The following is a 25,454-nucleotide window of genomic DNA, read 5'->3' as shown; positions in this document are numbered from 1 at the left end:
TTACGGTGGCTGGAGAGCCAATCCTGCAATTTTTCCCTGAAAGGTAACTCTTAATAAAAAAAATGCATGTGATTAAGCTGTTGACGACTACAGTAGGTAAAAAAAAATACAGAGTGGACATTATGGCAGACTGATTAGTTGTAGTAGGTTGGGAGTGTGCCCTGTTACAGCGCCGTGTCAAGGAAAAAAAAAAATGGAGCGTCTTCGTCACAAAGGAGAATATTGTAGGCCGCCACCGGACTAATGCAAACTTGAAGCACGTCTTGTGGAACTGCTGGCCGATAAGGGAATCCGTCCATTTTCTAAAATCGAGTATCTGGATGAGGGTCACAGGCAGGAACAATCCCTGGACTGGGAGGGCGTCACTCCGTCCCAGCGAAGGAAATCCATTTCCACAAACCCAGAACTCGAGGGATTTCATCCCAATCCGCGTGTCGTCAACCAGAGTAATCGCGTTGTAATTAGAAACGTCCCGAATTGTATGCAATAAAATCGCCAGGGTTATGAGCTTTCAAAGGGTTAAAGTAACGGTATAGGCGCTGACCCAGTATTGCACTTAAAATGTCGATTTTGCACCATTTCACTGAGCGCGAAAACCTTCTTTGACGGATGGCCATGCAATATGGTACAAAGTCGCATTTGTTTGATACCCGCGTTAGAGACCCAGAAAACAGACACGGATGGACAGATGGCTCGGGCAGCCGCGCGTTCCAGTTTTTTGTATTTCGTCTCCTCCATTCTGCCGCATTACTGACACAACTCAGCGCCACCGTTAAATGCAATCTGTAGCTGCGGCCTTAAAACACAATGAACTGTCAAATATGAAACTTGCAAATGTATAATTAATGAAATGAACGTTTATGTTAAATAGGATTCTACACTGCCATTAGGACATTGCAAGCTCTGGGAATTAAAGAATGATAATAAAATTTCTAAAAGCAATTTTTTTTTATTAATTTGAAATTATCATGAGACGCACAAGTGATCAATCAATATATTTAAATGATTACATTTTGTTAAAATTCAGTAACAAAACTGTTTTACATTCACAGTTGTCACTTTAAATAAGTCTGAGGAACTCGAATAAGTTACGCTCACCTAATTCCTTCCACTCTGGTTAGAGTAACCGGAGTTTAAAGCATTCGATACATTGGCATGGAAATTTTACACGCGTAACTGAATTAAGTTTCCCCAACGGATCTTTTTTATTTTTTTAAGTGATATTGAGCCTGTTACTGATCTCAATTAAGGGTCTTTCTGGAACTTTCATCTGGATGTTTCTTTTGGGCGACCAATGATTCTTCTCCTATGGCCGTGGTTCCCAAACTCGGTCCTGGGGACCCCCTGAGGCTGCAAGTTTCTGTTCCAATGTCTGTTTTTCATTGTATAATTAAATGAGCTGTTATTTACCATTTTCTGTGGGAAATTAAGACAATATATATAAATAAACTTTTTATTTATGTTCATCCAGATTTGCCTTTAATGAGTAATTAGTGGTTTTGACGCTGAAGCAGTTTGCAGCCTTTCTTCATTTATGCGTAAAGTGCCATTACAGGACTTTTAAGAGTGTAGAGTTGTTATTCGCCCGGGTGTCTGCTTTGCTTGTTTTGTCACTATTAGGATAAAATGAAGGGAGCAAACTACGCAAAAAAGGGGAAAACTAATAGGAAAACAATGAAAAAGGGTTAAGCATTTAAAGCTATGGCAAAAATTAGAATATTTCTAAATGTCTTATAATGTGAAAGTCATACCGCTGTGCTTTTCTGAGTGCAGAATAAGAGAAAACCGAGACCAGCTAATTAAATAAAATCAATTATTCTCAATTCATTGTAAATGTGGTTGGAACAAAAACCTGCAGCCAAAGGGGGTCTCCAGGACCCGTGTTTGGGAACCATGGGGTAACTCTGAAGTGCCGCTGAAGCGCCTTTATTTTTAAGAGTGTTGCTGTTATTTTGCATTAGTTCGGAGATTGGAGGAACTCAGTTTAAACTCACCTTAAATTACTTAGAAGAACAAGAACTTTTTGAGTTACTCAGACGTATTTAAAGTGACAACTGTGAACATAAAATACAGTTTTGTTATAGCCAAGCAGTCTACTCACTGAGCACAACCACATCATTATTAAATAACATTGCCAAGCAGCCAATCACACCAAGGTAATTAGCATATTAAATCACCTCCGGTAGCCAGCTCGCGTGATTTCGGGCGTGCGACAGACTGGCGAGAGTCTCGAAGCACATGCGATTTAAGGGACTCTGCCATGCATGCGGGCCGTCGGCCAAAAGACTCCACCATCCCCCGAGTCCCGATACGGTCACATTTATTATACTTTTCAACGTCTAAATTAATAAGATCAGCAGGCAGAATTTACAAAACACAAACCTTTTATTTTAATTTAGTAAAAAAAAAGTGTATTAAAAAAACCACAAAACAACATCTGTGTAGTAAACAGAAATACAAGAAAATACATTTAAAAGGAAAATCGAAATAAGTAAAAATTTAAATGGAATGCAAAATAAATTTAAAGTGTGCATAATAATAAAAATAAATACATATTGCACATGATATTTAAATAAACAAATAAAAGTAGTACACGTGATAGAAATAAGAAAAAAGACTTTTCCACCTGCTGTTAATTCAATCAACATTACGGATCTTTTACCACTTTCCGCCATCATTTCCTCTCTTCTTCTTCTTCTTCTTCTTCTTCTTGCCTCCAGACTTTTATATCCTCTTCTTGATTTATGAAAAGAGACTTGACTTTACAAAAAAAAAAAAAAAGAGTGACGTTCATCACAGATCGTCTTGCAATAGATTTTGGGAGCTCACTCGGAAAGGGGGGGGGGGGGGGGGGGGGGGGGGGGGGGGGGGGGGGGGTCCGAATGTGTACTTGTAGTGTGGCGTTAATAATAATAATAATACATTTTATTTGCTTTACTCTGGGAGGGTGTGGGGTCCCGCTGATATGTCGCAGAAATGTAAACGGGCGTCCTCGGGGTCCTCCTCAGAGTGTCCTGTCGAATACAAACGCGCTCCTTCATAACCGCATACATCCCTGGCACTTCAACGATTGTCATGTCCAGTCTTTTATCTTTCTCCAATGTTAGACAAATGGTCGAAAACTGCTAAAACTGCAATATCTTTAGGAAAAGGATGATCGCTTAATATAAATGATCTCCTCGCTAATAAGGCATTTGGTGTCACCAAAAATAACAAAAAACTACTCCAATATTCTTGCAAACAACCCCAAATATTTCTAAATGAAATCCTCCTCTGTAAAAAAATATAGAACAAAAACCGGCAGCGTTAAGGAAACTCTTTGCGCGTCGACGAGACCTTTTAAAAGTCTATGTATGAAAAGTGTTTCCGCATATTTACACTTAAAGTGTTAGTTTAACGCTAGCGCTCTTGCTGTTCCTGATTTGTTAACTGCGCATCCTAACGTGATAGCCAATGAATTTCTTTTGTTTTTATAAACATCAACAAACCGATCTCTTATGATAATTACTCCAAAGATGTCACGTGTACTAGAAATAGATACGTAAAGTCTACAGTCACCCTCATTTTAAGTTAAAGTAAATTAGCTGCGCCACGAGAAATTTTACTGAAATCTTTTTTTTTTTTTTTTTATTTTAAAACATTAATTCTGTGTAAAGATGTTTGAGTAACGGCAATGTACCCAATTAATTTATGTAAATGGAACTCTTAGTCAAAGCAATGAAATCCGTATTGTTTGTACACAAATTATATTTCTTAATGTGACACGTTAGAAATTTGCCAGAAATGAATACGTAAAGCTTTAAGACCACTTAATTGTGAATAAAGTCATTTTACATTATCTGAGTAAAGGCAACGGACCCCAAAAATCTTTTTTTTCTTATAAGAGGATGACGACAGGTCAAGAAAACTTCGAACTAACCTGAGTAATTTTCCTTTTAAAACCAGAAACTCGTTGGGATTTCATACATCTCTTAAAATTTATTCACAGAACCAAACTACCGAACTAAACAAACAAAAGTTAATTCTGCAATCTTCATCTGGATCGTTGGATCGTCGCTCTCAAGACTCACTTATTGCGATCCTTTTTTTTTTTTTTTTTTTTTTTTTTTTTAAGAGTGTCGATCTCCACACTCGGTGTCATCCATCTGACACGCGTGTGTTTGTGACGTGAAGGGACACCAACTCGGAATACAACTCGGAAGAAGAAACAACCGGGACACACCTGGAAGAACTTGAAGGCTCCACGCAGAAGAAGTCCGCGCTACCAGGATGACTTATAAAATGCCGAGATCTTCTTCGGTTCGACAGAAATTTATCAGGAAGCACTGCGTTGTGGCTGAAACATTCGAACATCGACAAACTATATTGTGTATTTCATAATAAATAGTAAAGTTAATTCAATATCATTTACTTTATGAACATCTGCACAGTAATACAGACAAACAAAAAAAAATAGTCAAGGGGTTTAACAAAACTCTTTAAAAATGTCTATTCCGTCGATTTATCAATCGTCAATTTTCCAGTTCATGGCTTTAATATATATTTCATACAGGTTAAATCAAAAGCGAAAAAATAATTTAAAAAACACAAATCCATAAGGTTTCATACATCCACGCATCCATTTTCTAAAACTACTTATGCGGAGCGGGGCTTCTGGGAAGCCGGAGCCAATCTGAGCAAACATCGAGCACAAGGCAGGAACAATAAATAGACAGACAACTGACCACCGCGCGGTGAGTGCGTGTGCTTTTCATATCTATCGATCATATAGTGCCTTTTCTATCTATCTATCTATCTATCTATCTATCTATCTATCTATCTATCTATCTATCTATCATCTTTTATATTGTGCCTTTCATTAGTTTATATGTATATAATCAAATCTATGTGACTCTCAATCAGTACTTTACATATCAATCTATCCTTAACTTGTATTGTGCCTTTAATATTTACCCATCAGTCTCACTTATACAGTATAGTGTTTTTCATGTCTATCTATGAATAGCTACCTATTATGTAGTGCCTTTCGCATCTGTCAGTCTATCTACTATAAATACTGTAGTGCCAGTCCCTTCTGTCTATGTACAGTATTCTATGTATATATACAAACTAGACTGACATGTGAAAGACAATGCATAATAGATATGAGGGGACGATACATAATAGATAGATAGATAGATAGATAGATAGATAGATAGATAGATAGATAGATAGATAGATAGATAGATAGATAGATAGATAGATAGATAGATAGATAGATAGGCTTTGCTATATTGACCCAATGTCACTCTGTGATGGGCTTACGCCTTGTCCATGAATTGTTGTGCTTGCTGGGATAGACTCCCGATTTCCCATAACCCGAACCTGCTCTGGATAATTTGATTTTGAAAACGGATGGATAGACATAAATAGTACAGTGGTATGAAAGGCACACAATGACAGACAGACAGACAGACAGACAGACAGACAGACAGACAGACAGACAGATAGATCCATATTTAGTGCCTTATCTGTTTAGTAAGCTATATATTATAGTATATGTGAATTTCCCCTTAGGATTAATAAAGTATCTATCTATCTATCTATCTATCTATCTATCTATCTATCTATCTATCTATCTATCTATCTATCTATCTATCTATCTATCTATCTATCTATCTATCTATAGTGCCTTTCACACGTATTGTATACTGTTATATTATGTATCTCTACGTCCATTTTCTAAAAACGTCTCTCTAGAGGAGGGTCGCGCAACATTTTAAGTCTTTTCGAGGCAGCATTGGCCTCAAGGATGGAACAATCCTGGACACACACTTACACTCACATACACGCGCGCGCGCATTAAGGGCCAAGTTATCATCGAAAGTCAACTTAACCCGCATGTCTCTGGAGTTTGGGAGAACACTGCAGCACCGGGAAGAACACGAAGAGAACATGCAGACTCCTCGAAGATAGAACCCCCGGGACATGAACCCCAGTTTACTTATAGCAAGGCAGCAGTTCCACCACTGCGCAGCCCTTAGACATGATCATTCTCAATTAAGTCAAACCCGACCTCGGCATTATTATTATTATTATTATTATTATTATTATTATTATTATTATTATTCAGATATGTAAATAACGATTCCTTCATCTCCCATAACATCATCTATCCATTGTTTGTGCTGCCGTGTATCGCAGGCTTGTCACACATAAAGGAAGAATCGATTCTGGACGGGACGCCGCTTCATTTTCGATCTCACCTATTCTCAGATCGTTAGCTAAATTGCTCACATTTTCTCTTTTTCGTTTTTTCCGTCGATTCCGCGATGACCCTCGCGTAGTTTATGTTTCGACAGTTGAAATCCGCTGACCTGGGTGAAAGTGGAAGATCCTTCTTCTTTGCGAATAGACGAGTCGTTCTTTGTTCAGTGCCTGTGAGTTTGAAAATGACGGGGAGTTTACCTCTATTGCGGCCTTTCATACCGAAGTTTGGTGAAGTCACAGAAGACAATACTTCGCGGGGTATTGTTGTAGGAGCTGATCTCGACACTAGATGGGCCGGGAAGGAGTCGAGTGCGCGACAGCCAATCAGCGCGGTGGGGGCGTGGAATCCCGTCTTATTTTAGCGATGGGATCGATCACAAGTCCACGGAACAGGAAGCGAGATCTCGAGATCGTTTTCGAGATCGTTTTCTTTTCAGTTATTTTCGCTATTTTGCCTTTTTTAGTTTCTTTGAGATATTTCACAAATTAAGGTAAGCATGATAGCTTTACCCCCGATCTTATAACGAAAAATAAAAAAAATAAAGAAAGTTCGCTAGCCCTGCCGCATGGGGGCGCTTCCACCGATCCCTGCTAACTCTGTCTTTTCATTTCTGGTTTCGGACTCTTGCGAAGTTGTCGGGATGCTGAGGAATATAGTCTTCTGTCTGGGAGTCATCCGGATGACGTCGATGGAGACGGCTTCTGAAATTGGGGAAGCTAAGCTGGCAGGAATTCAGGAGACCTCCGGCACAAACGTGGTGGCGCTCACTGCTCCGAACCCGCGCAAAGGTGAGTCAGGTTGGGCCATCTTCTCATGGAATTAATTCAGATCTGCATGTGAGTTTGGCATATGTAGAAGATGTGTAGATCATTAAAAAAATAAATCTATACATATAGTGTCTGCCGTGAGGCGATCTGTAAACTCAACTAGATTACATAACTGCTTTGAAGAGGACGGGGCATTCAGCCAAATGGAATTTAAGCGTTTCTTTTTCTCCTGTTTAGTTTCCCAGTTGAGATATGACAGTCCCGGAGTGTTGTCTCTAACCTCACCGTTTATAACTCGATCCATGTCTACCAATATGTCCAGGTAGAGATACGTTTTATAGAGATTCAGTCGGTCCCGTTTTTCTTTTTTTGCAGTTGGTGCGCCAGTAGGTCAGGTGACTTGCTCAGTGTCACACTGTGGTGTCAGTAGCGCGATCTGAAATCTAAAGTCTAAGCCACTGCGTCACATCAACTTATAGAGTTTTATCCATTCATCCATCCATTATCCAACCCGTTATATCCTAACACAGGGTCACGGGGGTTTACTGTTGGCAATCCCAGCTAGCACAGGGCACAAGGCAGGAACAAGTCCTGGGCAGGGTGCCAGCCCACCGCAGGACACACACACACCAAGCACACACCAAGGAAAATTTAGGATCGCCAATGCACCTAACCTGCATGTCTTTGGACTGTGGGAGAACATGCAAACTCCACGCAGGGAGGACCCGGGAAGCGAACCCAGGTCTCCTTACTGTGTGCCACCGTGCCGCCCTTATAGAGTTTTAGTGAAGGTCTTTTTAAATATTTGTGACTGGCTGACTATTAGGTAGTCCCACTTTCCTGGTTTACCTGGTAAGTCATTTTAGGACCAAATGAAGTCTTGGTTAAGGTCTTACTACACACAGAAGTAAGGCTAATCCTTATTATTAAGGACTTGTTTTAATCATTGGTGCTTTATAAACTCGATTATGGATTCGCTTTATAGATTTGATTCGGCTGAAGTCTTGTTCAACACAGCATTAAATGTTAAATTGAGTGTAATAATCCTTGAAAGTGCCGAGCAACCATTTAACATCAGGTCTTAACGGCAAGTTACTGAATGAAGAGACCTTCCAGCTAATGTCTTTCTGTCCATCGGATCACGCCTGGTGCCAGTGTAGATCCATGCCCATCCACTTTTCTCATTGGCCCACCCTATTTTGTAGCATATACATTTTAATTTTTTTTTAAACAAATGAAAAGTAGCCTTTACATGCATTTTAATTGACATCTCTGTGGATTACAGAATTGTAACATAGTGACGGTCAAAGCCCATATGGCGCCGTAAGTGGGGTTACGAGGATGGTGCCTCTCTGTGTCTATAGCAGGTAGTCAGTATTAGACTTTAATGACATTGTCCTCCTTGATGTGTGGAGCACATGCCCCTTTTACTTATATAATTGGTGTTGTATAAGTGGTTTTGGAGTCCAAAGCAGGTAGTCAGTATTAGTCTTTGATGGCATTGTCCCCCCTGGGTGTCCAGAGCGTGTGCCCCTTATAGTTAAACAGTTGGCAACCCTCGGTTTCCAAGGCAGGTAGTCAGTCTTAAACTTTGATGACATTGCCCCCCTTGGTGTTGGAGCGTGTGCCCATTATAGTTAAACAGTTGGCACCCCTCGATGTCCATAGCAGGTAGTCAATATTAAACTTTAGCAATCTTGATCCCCTTGGTGTCCAGAGCATGTGCCCCTTATAGTTAAACAGTTGGCACCCCTCAGTTTCCAAGGCAGGTAGTCAATATTAAATTTTGATGACATTTCCCACCTTGGTGTTGGAGCGTGTGCCCCTGTTAGTTGAACAGTTGGCACCCCTCGATGTCCATAGCAGGTAATCAATAATAAACTTTAACAACCTTGTCCCCCTTGGTGTCCAGAGCGTGTGCCCATTATAGCTAAACAGTTGGCACCCCTCGATGTCCATAGCAGGTAGTCAGCATTAAACTTTAACAATCTTGTCCACCTTGGTGTCCAGAGCGTGTACCCATTATAGTTAAACAGTTGGCACCCCTCGATGTCCATAGCAGGTAATCAATAATAAACGTTAGCAATCTTGTCCCCCTTGGTGTCCAGAGCATGTGCCCCTTATAGTTACACAGTTTGCACCCCTCGGTGTCCATAGCAGGTATTCAGCATTAAACTTTAACAACCTTGTACCCCTTGGTGTCCAGATCGCGTGCCCCTTGTAGTTAAACAGTTGGCACCCCTCGGTGTCCACAGCAGGTAGTCAGCATTAAACTTTAACAACCTTGTCCCCCTTGGTGTCCAGAGCGTGTGCCCATTATAGCTAAACAGTTGGCACCCCTCGATGTCCATAGCAGGTAGTCAGCATTAAACTTTAACAATCTTGTCCCCCTTGGTGTCCAGAGCGTGTACCCATTATAGTTAAACAGTTGGCACCCCTCGATGTCCATAGCAGGTAATCAATAATAAACGTTAGCAATCTTGTCCCCCTCGGTGTCCAGAGCGTGTGCCCCTTATAGTTAAATATTTGTCACCCCTCAGTGTCAATAGCAGGTAGTCCGCATTAAACTTTAACAACCTTGTACCCCTTGGTGTCCAGAGTGCGTGCCCATTATAGTTAAACAGTTGGCACCCCTCGATGTCCATAGCAGGTAATCAATAATAAACGTTAGCAATCTTGTCCCCCTCGGTGTCCAGAGCGTGTGCCCCTTATAGTTAAATATTTGTCACCCCTCAGTGTCAATAGCAGGTAGTCCGCATTAAACTTTAACAACCTTGTACCCCTTGGTGTCCAGAGTGCGTGCCCATTATAGTTAAACAGTTGGCACCCCTCGATGTCCATAGCAGGTAATCAATAATAAACGTTAGCAATCTTGTCCCCCTCGGTGTCCAGAGCGTGTGCCCCTTATAGTTAAATATTTGTCACCCCTCAGTGTCAATAGCAGGTAGTCCACATTAAACTTTAACAACCTTGTACCCCTTGGTGTCCAGAGTGCGTGCCCATTATAGTTAAACAGTTGGCACCTCTCGATGTCCATAGCAGGTAATCAATAATAAACTTTAGCACCCTTGTCCCCCTTGGTGTCCAGAGCGTGTGCCCCTTATAGTTAAACAGTTGGCACCCCTCAGTTTCCAAGGCAGGTAGTCAGTCTTAAACTTTGATGACATTGCCCCGCTTGGTGTTGGAGCGTGTGCCCCTAATAGTTACACAATTGAAACCCCTCGGAGTCCATAGCAGATAGTCAGCATTAGACTTCGATGACATTGTCCCCCTCAGTGTCCGGAGAGCATGTCCCTTTTAATTAAACAGTTGGCACCCCTCAATTTCCATGGTGGGTAGCCAGTATTAGAATTTGATGATGTTGATCCCCTTTATGACTGGAGTGTGTACCCCTTTTAGTTACACAATCGGTGCCCCCTCTGTATACATAATATGGACTTTATGAAGCGCATGACCCTTAGCTTAGTTAAATGGTGCACCTAATGAATTGACCAGCTCAGGCAGTAATCTCCATTTTAAAGTTCTTGTCGTGGGCTCTTCTTGCCACACCTGAAATGATGCCCACCCTCTTAACAAATCCTGGTTCTTCAATGACACTTAATGGTTCCTGACTGGGTTGTGTGGTTTCTTGTGGAGCCATTGCTTGACTGAGCACCATTTCATTCTCGTGTGGGTTCTTTGCACATGAAGTTGGTTCTTTGTGCTTTCAAGAACTTTCCAATGTGTAGGAAAAACTGAAATCTTTCATTCCTGGTAGGCTACCTAAGAAAACCTGAACTCAGCCTATGTGATTGTATGCACTGAGAGTTCTTTTTAACCCACTGAGATTTCACCAATCTGATCCCAGACAGCCATGGCTATTTACTGCATGGTGGATAATACAGAGCTAAAGGTGTTTTCTGGAACCTTCATGTGGGTGGGCCTCTCGGAAGCCATAAATGGTCCTCCTATGTCATTTTATTGAAGGACCGTGCTAACTAGGATAAGAAAATAAGAATTGTGTCAACCACCAACACCTATAATATCAGATATTAGCAGGTGGCTGTCAACTATTGGCTCATTTTCAGTGTATCTCAACCCTGGGGGGGTCACTGGGTGCCCCAAAATGGTTAGAAAATAATATTTTAGGGGTCTTCTAACTGCTGATTTCAGTTCTGCAACCAATCAAATGGGTAATACAAGTCTGTCAAGGAGGTCCCCCATCCAGGATGTTTACCAGACACTAGCAGATCATAAACTGAGAATGGATCAGCGGCGAGTGAGAGACACAAGAAGGTTCAAGATGACAGAAAGTTCAAGGTTCATATTTATTGTAACTGCAAAAGTGTCCGAGTGCGGTGTAAATGTCTTCAGGAAATAAATAGTCTTAAAATGACTTATAACATGGATTAAAACAGAGATACAGTTAGCCCGAGCAAGATGGTGCCCTGAAATGAGTTGGGGGACCATGTAGAAAACATGTTGGTGTCTCTGAAATGTCTGCAAATCCTCTTAAATGACAGTCTGCCCCGTGTACTTTTAATCACAATGTCTGAATGGTTTGATGTGACATTTTAAACTGTAGAGCAGAGGGGGATATCAGGGGAAATAAAAACGTGTCTTTGTCCCAGACCACTGTGAAAGTAAAACTGAGGGCCAACAGTAAGAGTGCCGGAGAATCGGGGCTCTCTAATGACAACGCCATGAACAGACACTTGGACTTGAACCCAGCATATGTAAATATACAAAAAGAACCTCTAAATAATAAAAAATACTTTATGGCCGACACCTTCTGTACCCCACCTTACTAATCCACCCCCTCCACCTGCTTTATATTACCTTTGATTCCTGTTTGTCTAATCATCTTCCTCTGATGATGACACCTGGCAGGTTGTTGAAAGCTCTTTTAAGATACATGACTTATTTTCTCCCTTTGTGGATCTCTAGCTAAAAATATAAACTGCTGAAAAAATGAAAGGACCCTTTTAAAACTGAGCCTAGCATCAAGTGAATGAAACTTATGGGCTATTGATCTGGTGGTCAGTTAAGTAGCAGAGGGGCTTGTACATCCGTTTCAGCTGCTTTGGTGCACTAGAGGGGGTAACAATGAGATGACCCCCAAAACAGGAATGAATGGTTTAACAGCTGGAGGGAGGCCACTGACATTTTTCCTTCCTCATTTGTTTTTCATTTGGCTATGGTCAGTGTCACTACTGGTAGCATGAGGCCATACCTGGACCCTACAGAGCTGGCACAGGTAGTCCAACTTCTCAAGGATGGCAGGCACATTAATACGTGGCATTGCCAGAAGGTTTTCTGTGTCTCCCAGCACAGGGCATGGAGGAGATTCCAGAAGATGGGCAGTTACTCCAGGAGAGCTGGACAGGGCCACTCATAGAAGGTCCTTAACCCATCAGCAGGACCCACCAGTATCTGCTCTTTAGGGCAATGAGGAGCAGGATGAGCACTGCCAGAGCCTACAAAATGACCTCCAGCAGGCAGGCAGGCCACTGGTGTGAATGTCTCTGACCAAACAATCAGAAACAGACTTCTTGAGGGTGGCCTGAGGGCCCGACGTCCTCTAGTGGGCACCGTGGAGCTCGATTGGCATTTACCATAGAATACCAGAATTGGCAGGTCCACCACTGGCGCCCTGTGCTTATCACAGATGAGAGCAGGTTCACCCTGAGCACATGTGACAGACGTGAAAGGGTCTGGAGAAACCGTGGAGAATGTTATGCTGCCTGTAACGTTGTTCAGCGTGACTGGTTTGGTGGTGGGTCAGTGATGGTATATCTGGGGAGGCATATCCATGGAGGGATGCACAGACCTCTTCAGGCTAGACAACGGCACCGCAGGACTGCCATTAGGTATCGGGATGAAACCCTTGGACCCATCGTCAGATCCTATGCTGGTACAGTGGCTCCTGGGTTCCTCCTGGTACACGATAATGCCCAGCCTCATGTGGCGAGAGATGAAGGAACAGATACCATTGACTGACACACATCTCTACAGGCTAGACAACGGCGCCACAGGACTGCCATTAGGTATTGGGATGAAACCCTTGGACCCATTGTCAGACCCTATGCTGGTTCCTCCTGGTGCACGGCCTTATGTGGCAAGAGATGAAGGAAGTGAAACTATTGACTAACCCCAACCTACCCACCCAAAATACGCTCACTCGCCAGACCTCAATCCAATAGAACGCCTCTGGGTGGGACATTATGTTTCTGTCCATCCAACACTTCAGCCTGTCCAGGAGCTCAGTGATGCCCTGGTCCAGATCTGGGAGGAGATCCCCCAGGAGACCATCCGTCATCTCATTAGGACGTTGTCAGGCTATGGGGGGTCATACAAACTACTGAGTTTGATTTGGAGTTGCTGCAATGAAATTTCATCCAGATCGACTCGCCTGCCTGCCGTGCCATTACATCATTTTGTTCCTTTTGATTTTCGGGGTGTCTTTGAATTCAGCCCTCTGTAGGTTGATCATTTTCATTTCCATCAAACGATGTGCCATCCTTTCGTTCCTCACACATCACCATATCAGTCCATATCAGTAGAGAGAGCCAGCAGAATTCTTTTTCCATTGAGCTCTGATGTGTTTTCAAAGTGCTCCTTTAATTTTTTTGAGCAGTTTACATTAATATATACATACTGTATACTGTTCAAAAAATGAAGAGAACACTTAATCATCCCAATCTAACACCAAGTCAATGGAGCCTCAGGAATATCAATCTGTCCAGTTGGGAAGCACATGCGATTGTGAATCAATGTCACTTGCAAATGAAAGTGACAACAGGTGACCTGGAGAGGCAAGAGCGAGACAACCCAAAAAGAGAATGGCGGCCACAGACAGTTGCTCCCTCCTTGTCCTTGCTGACTGATTCTTCTCTAGTTTTGCATTTTTCTGGCGTCCTTGTCACTACTGGTAGCATGAGGCGGTACCTGCAGTCCATTCAGGTTGCACAGGTAGTCCAGCTCCTCCAGGATGGCACATCTATATGGGCTGTCACAAGAAGGTCTCAAGAGCATGGAGGAGATACAAGGAGATGGGCCATTACACAAGGAGAGCTGGACAGGGCTGTAGGAGACCCAGTATCTGCTCCTTTGTGCGAGGAGGTGCACAGCCACAGCCCTAAAAATTGACATCTGGCTGGCTACTGGTGTACGTGTTTCTGAACATATACTAGCTGTCCCCCGCGGCTCTGCCCACATAGTAGTGAAACAGAACAAACTTTAAAAATCAATAAAAAAAACACACAAAATGAAATTCTGGCCAAGTGGAAGGTAGATACGCTCCAAAGTCAAACTTCGGCACTGTATCTGATCGTGTTTAGCTCTGACGGGAGAGCGTCCCCCATGTGGGGAGAAGAGCATGTGGCCGTGATATCTCTGCCAATCAGCAGCTACCCTCTAAAATACACGTTGCTCTGATCTCTCACTCAAAAAGTGGGATGATTAGGTGACAAGTATAACCAGGTTGTGGTGGGCAATTTATCCAGGACATAGAGGTACACCCTACAGTTTTTGAAAGATGCCCAGGGATCTTTTATGACCACTGGAAGTCAGGTCCTTGGTTGTCATCCAAAGGGCATTTTTGCAGCACATTATCCCCGTCACTTCGCTGAAGGCATTAGACTAGAGAACAGCATTGGACACCACAGACCACACTATTCTTATAAATCACATTAGACAATGGTGGGCCTCTCTGGCAGCATCTTAAATTGGTGACAGTCTTATTTAACAGGTAGAAAGTTCTTTGTGATTTGTGGTGATTGTATTTTGTAGACCCCTGATATTGTATATAATAATAATAATAATAATGCATTTTATTTATATAGTGCCTTTCCCATGCTCAAGGCACTTACAGAATATAAGAAAGAACGTCAGGGTATACAGTATATAGCGTTGTACAAACCAGATAAATAAATAAAGAAGATTACGACAGTGAATTCAGAGAAGAAAAAAAAGCCTAACAGACACCATAATTGATGGTCTATCACACACACACACACACACATACAGGTTACATGAGCATCTTGACATGGACGTAAACTGAGAGAACGGTAATAAAATCAAGTAGAGCTAAAAGCCAAACTGAACAGATGAGTTTTAAGTTGTTTTTGAAAAGAATTCAAGGAGTCAGCTGACCTGATTAATTTCGGTAGGTCATTCCAGAGTGTAGGCGCTATACAGCTGAAGGCCCTGCTGTCACCCATGGAGTGTAGATTAGTGTGGGGCACAACAAGATTACCAGAATCAGAGGACCTTAGTGGGCGGACAGGCACATAGTGATGGAGGAGGTCACTGATGTAGTTTGTCGTGAGGTTATTTAAGGCTTTGTAGGTTATTAGTAGGATTTTATATTCAATCCTGTAGGACACAGGGAGCCAGTGCACGCGGAGCAGGATGGGTGTGATGTGCTCGCTGTTGCTGGTCCATGTCAGGACTCTTGCAGCCGAGTTTTGAATAAGCTGGAGCTGTGATGTAAGATTAGAAGGGGCACCTGCCAGTAGGGAATTACAATAATCGATGAGGGATGTGATAAAAGCAGGGAGAAGTTTCTCAGCATTAGAGAAGGAGAGGAAGGAGCGAACACGGGATATGTTACGGAGGTGAAAGTAAGGAAGTTTCTTAATGTGGTTTATGTGGGCGGAAGAAGAGAGGGAGGAATCAAAAATGACACCAAGATTCTTTACAGTAGAGGCAGGTCTGATGAGATCACCTCCAAGATGGACTGGGAAGGAGCTCATTTTATTAAGTTGCGCTTTAGTCCCAATTTGCAGGAGTTCAGTTTTATTGCAATTTAATTTTAAAGAGTTCTGCTCCATCCAGGTTTTAATTTCACTGAGGCAGGTTGTAGGCTGAGAAAGCTCTGCTGAAGTTCCACTTTTAACATTGAAGTAGAGTTGAGTATCATCTACATAAAAATGATAACCCAGTCCAAAGTTACGAATAATATGGCCAAGGGGAAGCATATAAATACAGAAGAGAAGAGGGCTGAGGACAGAGCCCTGAGGAACTCCATGTGTGTCTGGCGCTGTGCTGGATCTGCTGTTACCAAGACTAACAAACTCTTACCTATCAGTCAGACAGGACTTGAACCACTGGAGGGCAGTGCCAGAGATACCCAGCATGTTCTCCATTCTGGACAGTCGAATGTCATGTCTGACCTGAGTGTCAAATGCTTCACTGAGGTCTAACAGAATTAATATGTTGGTTTGTCCAGAGTCTGCAGCCATAAGCAAATCACTGGTTACCCGTAGCAGAGCAGTTTCACAGCTGTGCCGCACCCTGACACCAGACTGAAAGGGTTCCATCAAGTTATTAGAGGTTAAGTAATTGGTGAGTTGGGAAGCTACAACACGCTCAAGAACTTCTGACAGGAAAGGTAAGTGGGAAATAGGCCAAACATTGTTAAGATTGTCATCATCAAGACCAGACTTTTTTTAACATTGGGGTTACAGAAGCAATTTTAAAAGTGAGCGGCACAAAGCCAGTGTCGAGGGATGAGATTATTATTGTTGTAACAGTCGGGGTTATGGCATGAAGGCAGGATTTAAGAAGTGTGGTGGGGATGGGATCCAGTACACAAGTAGTTGGCCTCATCTTACAAAGCAGGTCATTGACAAACGCAGATGTGACTGGTGAGAACTTAGAGAAGGAGCTGGATGGAGTGGGAAAACAGGGAGAGATATAAACAGATGATGTATTTATGTTAGTTGAATTATTTAGATCTTTAATTTTGTTACGGAAAAAGTGGAGGAATTCCTCACAGACTTCAGTAGAAGAGGTAGTTGGGCCAGATGCGGGTTTGAGTAGTTTATTAACTACAGAGAACAGAACCCTTGGGTTATCGTGGCCACTTTCTATTATTCTGCCATAATGGGTGTATATGACTAGTTGTCCCCTGTGTCTCTGCCCATGTGGTAGTGAAACAGGACAAACATTCAAGAATAATAATAAAAGAAAAACTATAATTTATATTGAGAAGAATTTCTATTGATAGCTTTTGTATCCGAGGGCCTCTTGATATACAATATGTTTGGTTTTGCTATCAGGGGTGAGAATGTAGTGGTGAACTCTTTATCAAAAATGTAAAATGTTGGCAAGGTATCTCTGGCCAAACGGAAGGAGGGTACACTCCGATGTCAAACGTTGGCACTGTATCTGATCCTGTTTGACGGGAGAGCATCCCCCATGTGGGGAAAAGAGCATGTGGCCGTGATATCTCTGGCAACGAGCAGCTACCCTCTAAAACACACGTAGCTCTGATCTCCCTGTCAAAAACATCAAATGTTACTCCTTAACAATCTGTAGATGATAATGTCTGCTGAACAAACAGGTATCGCTAGCTGAGCAGAGGGGAGGTGCGCTCCAACAAGTGGCACGAGGTAGAGCAACTCGAACAGAGGCTGGAGCGTGAGTGAGGAGGTCCCGCCTCCACCTCCACCTTGGCCCGCAGCCTCTACCTCGGATTCGCGTGAATAAATCGGTACTGCAAGCTAACTATGCTACATAGCGAGATGAGGGCAATCGCAAAGTCAACCGGAATGTTCAAGCAAATTGTAGAAAAACACCCGATCAAAATCTGTTAAGTAATTCTCTCGTGAAAAGCGGACAGACATACAGACAGACACGTTGCATTTTATATATAGAGATATATAGATATAATGAACATGGGGGCACAGTTGGAAACTTTCTCAAGGGAGATTTTACACAAATATTAACATTTCACCTCACACAGTGAACCACAGCCACATGGAATAAATAACTAATTAGTGTGATGGACAGTAGGACTTTAGGGACCTTCAAAACTGAACTTGAGGGTATTTTTGAAGAAATCACGTGGATTGGATTGGTGAACTTGATTAAGCTGAATGGCCTTTTGTCATCACTATTTTCTAATGTTCTAGCTCAGAATCATGGAGACCAACATCAACAGATGTAAAAAAAAAAATATTAAGGAAACAATTGAGCAACACCTGGCAAGAACAGGAGTTTTACTGAACAGTCAGCATGGGCTCAGATGAGGATGTCATGTTTTACTAACATGCTGGAATTCTATCATGAAGAAACAAAACAATATGATCAAAGTGGAGCTTATGATATTATTAATCTGGACAACAGATGGTAACATGAAGGTCAGGTCAGGTTGGGGAGCATGCACTGGTACAGTGCGTTGCCGCACCCACCACACGACGAAATAGACCAGAATCCCGGTTGGCAACCCCACAGGCAGACATGAGGTCCAGTCCCACCCTCTGGAAATGACCCTCTATCTGCTGCAGCCAGGTGTTCCATGGACGTCCCCTTGGCCTGGTCCAGCCACTCGGGTCCTCAACAATGAGCCTGATCACCCTCGGGCAATCATGCCACATAGCCATAGTGCTGTAACTGACGCTCCCTCACAAAGCAGGTAATGTGCCTCATTCAGGACCCCGTCAGCAACACAAAATCAAACCAGCAGCACCCAAGGATTCTCTGAAGAGAAACACATGAAGGAGTCCAGTCTTCATCTCAGGTCACTGGGTAGCATCCATGTCTCCCAAACAGGAAGCACCAGGACTCTAAAGACTTGGACCTTCGTCCTTTTGCATAGATATCGGGAGCGCCATACACCCCTTTAAAGTAACCTTATGACCCCCCATTCTCTCTCAATCCGTCTACTGACTTCATAGGAAGAGTCACCAGGGACATGAATGTCACCGCCGAGGTCAGTAAACCTCTCGACAAGGTAGATACTCTCTCTGCACACACACACTGCTTATGGCCGTGCCCAAGAATTCATTAAAGGCCTGGCTTTTGGTTTTAATCCAGGACCCTCGCAAGCCCAGACAATCAGACTCCTCGCTCAGTCTCTCGAGAGCCCCCATCAGAGCCTCTATTGACTCCACGAAGATCACAACATAGGGAACCACACCGACACGGGCCTTTGTTCTCAGCGCTTGAAGTTGACTACTTGAATAGATGAGCCTCGGCGTGTAAACATCCATGTCCAAGTAGTAAAAAGTAGTAAAAAGTGTCCAGGGACTGAGTCCACATAAAAGAAAGTGGTAGGAGTGATCAGAGAGATAGAGAAAAAGACAGAAATATAAAGAAGATACAGTCGTACACAGAGCTACTCGAAAGGCTGCCACTCGCGGTGGTGCCTGAGTCTCATAATATATATATATTTATATTATTTTTTTCGGTAAAATTCATGCTGCTGCATTCTGGATAAGCTGAAGCCAATTTGCGCCCCTTTTTAGGTCGTCCTGATAGGAGAGCAGTAATCCAGTTGGCTAAATACAAACACATGTATTCATTTTTCTTCTTCTTCTTCTTCTTTTGGCTGCTCCCGTTTCAGGTCTCCACAGGGGATCATCTTGTTCTATCTCTTCCTCTCCTCGTCATCTTGCTCTGTTACCCCCATCACCTGCATGTCCTATCTCACTACTTCCATAAACCTTCTCTTAGATCTTCCTCTTCTCCTCTTTCCTGGCAGCTCTATCCTTAGCACCCTTCTCCCAATATAACCAGCATCTCTCCAAACCAACACAATCTCACCTCTCTGACTTTGTCTTCCAACCGTCCAACTTAGCTGACCCTCTAATGTCCTCATTTCTAATCCTGTCCATCCTCGTCACACCCAATGCAAATCTTAGCATCTTGAACTCTGCCACCTCCAGCTCTGTCCTCTGCTTTCTGGTCAGTGCCACCGTCTCCAGCCTATATTACATAGCTGGTCTCACTACCATCCTGTAGACCTTCCCTTTCACTCTTGCTGATACCTGTCTGTCACAAATCACTCCCGACATTCTTCTCCACCCTGCCTGAACTCTCTTCTTCACTTCCCTTCTACAATCCCCGTTACTCTGTACTGTTGATCCCAAGCATTTAATCTCATCCATCTTTGCCAACTCTACTCCTTGCATCCTCACCATTCCACTGACCTCCCTCTCATTCACACACATGTATTCTGTCTTGGTGGTCCTACTGACCTTCATTCCTCTCCTCTCTAGAGCATATCTCCACCTCTGCAGGGTCTCCTTAACCTACTCCCTACAGATCACAATGTCATCAGCAAGATTTTTTCACATGCTACACTTACCAAAAATCCCACTACTGACACCACTATACTTGGCTGATAAAGGGTGGCAGCCAAGTAAGTAAACGTAAATGCGAAACTAAAGTTACAAAACGCCACCACTCTTCAATCCCAGGATAAGAGGAATTAGAAAATGGCGGAGACCAAACGGATTGGCAATGATCTCTGTTTGGAAAAAATAACAAAAAACTCTCAGAATAAGACAATTTGATAGGAGAAAGTGAAGGAAAGGTCATCAGTTATATTATCGATATTTCAGTGTCTCATAATGTGCACATCGCCTTTCAGCATTTATTTCTCAGGATTTTCATTTTCACGTTTTATAACCAAGGCCGTGCTTTGGTTGCGAATCCTTGATGTTTATTTACCTGTTGACTTCACGCTGTATTGTCTGCGGTTGGTGAATTTTTCTTTTAGTGCCTACCACCCAGGACAGTATGGAAGAATGTTTATGACATAAAGTGGTAAATAAATAGGCAAATGACTGTACCATGGAATGTGAAAATAAAGAGGACACATACAGTGCCTTTGGAAAGTATTTAGTGTAATTGATATAAACATTAACACAATAAGCCAATAAACAATTTTAAGTGGAAAAAAAAAAACGGTATGATCTTAATGCTTTGTATTGATTTAGCATGAATGGTTGTTTTGCTCAAAAGCTCTACCAATGTTAATTACCCTCAATATGTCTGGCCAGCGTTAGACGAACCCCAGTGGGTAGTGTTAAAGTTAATGGTGTTGGTTGCTTTGGAGTGAACAATCTCATCTGTGCTAAAAGTGTTGGCATAACTCAAGGAAGTCGTTTCACCATCGTGTTTATATCGAGTTCCATGTATTCTTTTTTTGGCTCTGAATTTGTCTTTAAACTCCCCGGAGGTCAGATATTGTAAAATAACCCTGCAATTTATGTAACATCATAAACTTTAAATGGGTTCCAGCCATGGCTCCAGACCAAAATATTTGGTATGATATTTGGTATATGGTATGATAAAAGTCCCAAAAATCCAACAAGTAACAATGTAACTAACGCTGCGGGGATTATGGGCTTAAAATGATACGGGGAGAGGGCCACGGGAATGAACAGAAGAACATGCGACATTTGACAGGCGAGAGGAGGCCATTCAGTCCATCAAGCCTGTTTGTTTAGCTATAAGCTAAGCTGTCCCCAAATCTCATTCAGATTCTTCATAAAGGTTCTCAAGGTTTTTGCTTCGACTCCACGTCTTGGTAGTTTATTCCAGAGTAAAGATGTGCTTCCAGGCTTCAGTTTTAAATGCACTTCCCCTTCATTTCCACTGATATCCTCGAGTATGTGATTCACCCTTAAGCTGAAAGAATGTTGCTGGATCTCCTTTATCGATGCCTTTGAGGATTTTAAATACCCGGCTTACATTCCCCATGCAGTCTGCTCTGCTAAACAGGTTTAATTCTCAGAGTCTGTCACAGTAGGACGTGTCCTCAAGTCCCATGATGCACTTGGTTGCTCTCTTTTGCATAAATTCAAGTGCTGCTATGTCTTTCTTATGCCGTGGTGACCAGAACTGCACATAATACTTCAAATTTAGCTTTGGTGATGCGATCAAAAGAGGAGACACACGAGAGAGAAGAGGTAAAGGAATATCTCCACACTTAAAAGCTTTGATTTTGCTGGGTCTGCTCTAAATTTGCCCTACCAAAGTTAACTTAACGTTTTTAGTCTTTGTATCTGCACTCCTCCAAAACACTGAGAACTGTATTATATTGTGGTCACTTGACCCTAGTGGATCAATCACTTCTATGGTCTCAATTCTGTCCTGATTATTATAAAAAATCGAAATCTAGGCGGCTTCACCCAGCATTGGTGCGTTAACATACTGTGTCAAAAAAAAAGTCACTGATTACGTTTATAAACTTCTGTTCTTGTGCTCCGTTATTTGCTAAGGTATCCCAGTTAACATTTGAGTAGTTAAAGACCCCATAACTATAATATCAACCTGTAAATGTTCCCTTTTAATATCACTAAAGAGATGTGTGTTGAAATTATTGTCTGCATTGGGTGGTATATGACACATTCCTAAATTAAGGCCTCTTTCCCTAATGTTTTCCAGACAAAGCCAGATGTCCTCACTATGATGGGGCTCATCATCCAACAGAAGAGGCCTTGCGTTTAATTTCTATTTGTCATAAAGAGCAACCCCAAACCCTTTTCTGTTCTGACTATCCTTCCTAAAAAAAATGTGTTCCCCTCTACGTTATACTCATGCCTCTCTTTGTTATTGTGATGTTTAATGGGCCCCCTTACTAGACAAAGTCACTTTTATTTTTATGGGTCGTTGACAAAAATTGACTTCTGTGTTCAATTTGTCTTTAAGAACAAGTACATGTCTCAAAAGACATTAAATGGGGGTGACACAGCAGTGCTGCTACCTCACAACAATGAGTCCAGGGTTCAGGTCGCGGTGGTGCCAATGTGGAGTTTTCATGTGCATGTGAGTTTCCTCCCACAGTACAAAGTCATGTAGCTTAAGTTGATTTGCAGTGATAAAATGGCCTCTGATAAAGGGCTGCCCTTTGTCACCGATTCTGTTCATAACTTTAATGGACAGAATTTCTAGGCGCAGCCAGGGCATTGAGGGGGTCCAGTTTGGTGGACTCAGGATTGGGTCACTGCTTTTTGCAGATGATGTTGTCCTGTTTGCTTCATCAGGCTGTGATCTTCAGCTCTCTCTGGATCGGTTTGCAGCTGAGTGTGAAGTGGCTGGGATGGGAATCAGCACCTCCAAATCCGAGACCATGGTCCTCAGCCGGAAAAGGGTGGAGTGCCCTCTCAGGGTTGGTAGCGAGATCCTGCCCCAAGTGGAGGAGTTCAAGTATCTCGGGATCTTGTTCACAAGTGAGGGAAGAATGGAGCGTGAGATTGACAGGTGGATCGGTGCGGCATCCGCAGTAATGCGGGCTCTGCATCAGTCTGTCGTGGTGAAAAAGGAGCTGAGCTGCAAGGTGAAGCTCTCAATTTACCAGTCGATCTATGTTCCTACCCTCACCTATGGTCATGAGCTATGGGTAGTGACCGAAAGAACGAGATCGTGAATACAAGCGGCTGAAATGAGTTTCCTCTGCAGGGTGTCTGGGCTTTCCCTTAAAGATAGGGTGAAAAGCTCAGTCATCCGGGAGGGGCTCAGAGTAGAGCCGCTGCTCCTCCGCATCGAGAGGAGTCAGATGAGGTGGCTCTGGCATCTGATCAGGATGCCTCCTGGACGCCTCCCTGGTGAGGTGTTCCGGGCACGTCTAACCGGGAGGAGGCCCAGGGGAAGACCCAGGACACGCTGGAGGGACTATGTCTCTCGGCTGGCCTGGGAACGCCTTGGGATTCCCCCGGAAGAGCTAGAAGAAGTGGCCGGGGAGAGGGAAGTCTGGGCATCTCTGCTCAAGCTGCTGCCCCTCGCAACCCGACCTCGGATAAGCGGAAGAGAATGAATGGATGGATGGATGGATAAAAATGGCCTCTGATGTGTGAAGTGTGTGTTTTCACCCCACAGTGGACCGGATTGTTCCTGTCTTGCGCTTGATACTTGCTGAGGTAGGCTCAAACTTCCCTGTGACGCAACTTGGGATAAGTCGGGTTTAGAAAACAGAAGGATGGATGATTGGCTCTGTGTAGTAGCAGCAGCAGTCCTATTGTCACTTACTGTATTGTTTAGAATACCACGATTTTTGCACATGCACTTCTTCTTCGTCTTTCGGCTGCTCCCATTAGGGGTTGCCACAGTGGATCATCTTCTTCCATATGTTTCTGTCCTCTGTATCTTGTTTTTTTACACCCATCACCTCCAGGTCCTCTCTCAGCACATCCATTAACCTTCTCTTAAGCCTTCCTCTTCTCCTCTTCCTTGGCAGCTCTATTCTTAACATCCTTCTCCCAATATCCCCAGCATCTCTCCTCTGTACATGTCCAAACCAATGCAATTTTGCCTCTCTGAATTTAGAGGGTCAGCTCAGGTTGAACAGTCGTCTACTCTTTTGACTTTTATTTCCGGCCTCAGGTGTGGTTAAATCTCTTGGCACAAAGTCTCATCTTGCGGGACTTGAAATGACCTCTCTGACAAAGTCTCTCATCATCCCAGGTTGAAAAGTCTCGTCCCAGGACTTTTTTATATAATATAGAGATATACTCAGTTTATTACTTTATATATTGGTTTTTTTTTTTTTTCGATCGTAGATTGGGGAAGGTATTTGGAAGATCTACAACTTGTCGGGTCTAGCATCCTCAGCTTGCCAGACCACAGGTCTTGGTGGTGTAGCTACTAATTAGGCAGACTGAGTCGGCTGTTATAATGTTACAGTCATATGATAAAGTTTGGGAACCCCTCTTAATTCTTTGGATTTTTGTTTCTTATTGGCCGAGCTTTCAAAGTCGCAACTTCCTTTTAATATATGACATGCCTTATGGAAACAGTAGTATTTCAGTAGTGACATTAAGTTTATTGGATTAACAGAAAATATGCAATATGCATCATTAAAAAATTAAACAGGTGCATAAATGTGGGCCCCCCAACAGAGATATGACATCAATACTTAGTTGAGCCTCCTTTTGCAAATCTAACAGCCTCTAGGTGCTGTCCTCCTATAGCCTTTGATGAGTGTCTGGATTCTGAATGGAGGTATTGTTGACCATTCTTCATACAAAATCTCTCCAGTTCAGTTCAATTTGATGGACAGCCTGCTTAAAATCATCCCATAGATTTTCGATGATATTCAAGTCAGGGGACTGTGATGGCCATTCTAGAACATTGTACTTCTCCCTCTGCATGAATGTCTTTGTAGATTTCCAACTGTGTTTTGGGTCATTGTCTTGTTGGAATATCCAACCTCTGCGTAACTTCAACTTTGTGACTGATGCATGAACATTATCCTGAAGAATTTGTTGATCTTCTTCTTCTTCTTTCGGCTGCTCCCGTTAGGGGTTGCCACAGCGAATCAACTTCTTCCATATCTTTCTGTCCTCTGCATCTTGTTCTGTTACACCCATCACCTGCATGTCCTCTCTCACCACATCCATAAATCTCCTCTTAGGCCTTCCTCTTCCCATCTTGTCTGTCAGCTCTATCCTTAGCATCCTTCTCCCAATATACTCAGCATTTCTCCTCTGCACATGTCCAAACCAACGCAATCTCGCCTCTCTGACTTTGTCTCTCAACCGTCCAACTTGAGCTGACCCTATAATGTCTGTCCATTATCCAACCCGCTATATCCCAACTACAGGGCCACAGGGACCCATGGAGACACGGGGAGAACATGCAAACTCCATGCAGGGAGGACCCGGGAAGCGAACCCAAGTCTCCTAACTGTGAGGCAACCATCTAATGTCCTCATTTCTAATCCT

At 42.9% G+C, this 25,454-nt stretch overlaps 1 protein-coding gene across 1 annotated transcript in view; it reads left to right on the top strand.

Annotated features, from left to right (window-relative positions):
* The first annotated feature begins 6,501 nt into the window (after positions 1-6,501).
* Positions 6,502-25,454, top strand: part of LOC114653872 (agouti-related protein-like) — a 71,960-nt gene continuing 53,007 nt past the window's right edge. The window contains exons 1-2 of the mRNA XM_028804436.2: positions 6,502-6,740; positions 6,883-7,038. Coding sequence (XP_028660269.2) covers positions 6,891-7,038 — 148 coding nt within the window. The 5' untranslated portion in view covers positions 6,502-6,740; positions 6,883-6,890. The remainder of the gene's footprint in view (positions 6,741-6,882; positions 7,039-25,454) is intronic.

This window comes from Erpetoichthys calabaricus, chromosome 6, assembly GCF_900747795.2.
Source record: "Erpetoichthys calabaricus chromosome 6, fErpCal1.3, whole genome shotgun sequence".
NCBI lineage: Eukaryota > Metazoa > Chordata > Cladistia > Polypteriformes > Polypteridae > Erpetoichthys > Erpetoichthys calabaricus.
Note: the sequence above shows the minus strand (reverse complement) of the source record. Positions and strands in the feature narration are given on the sequence as shown.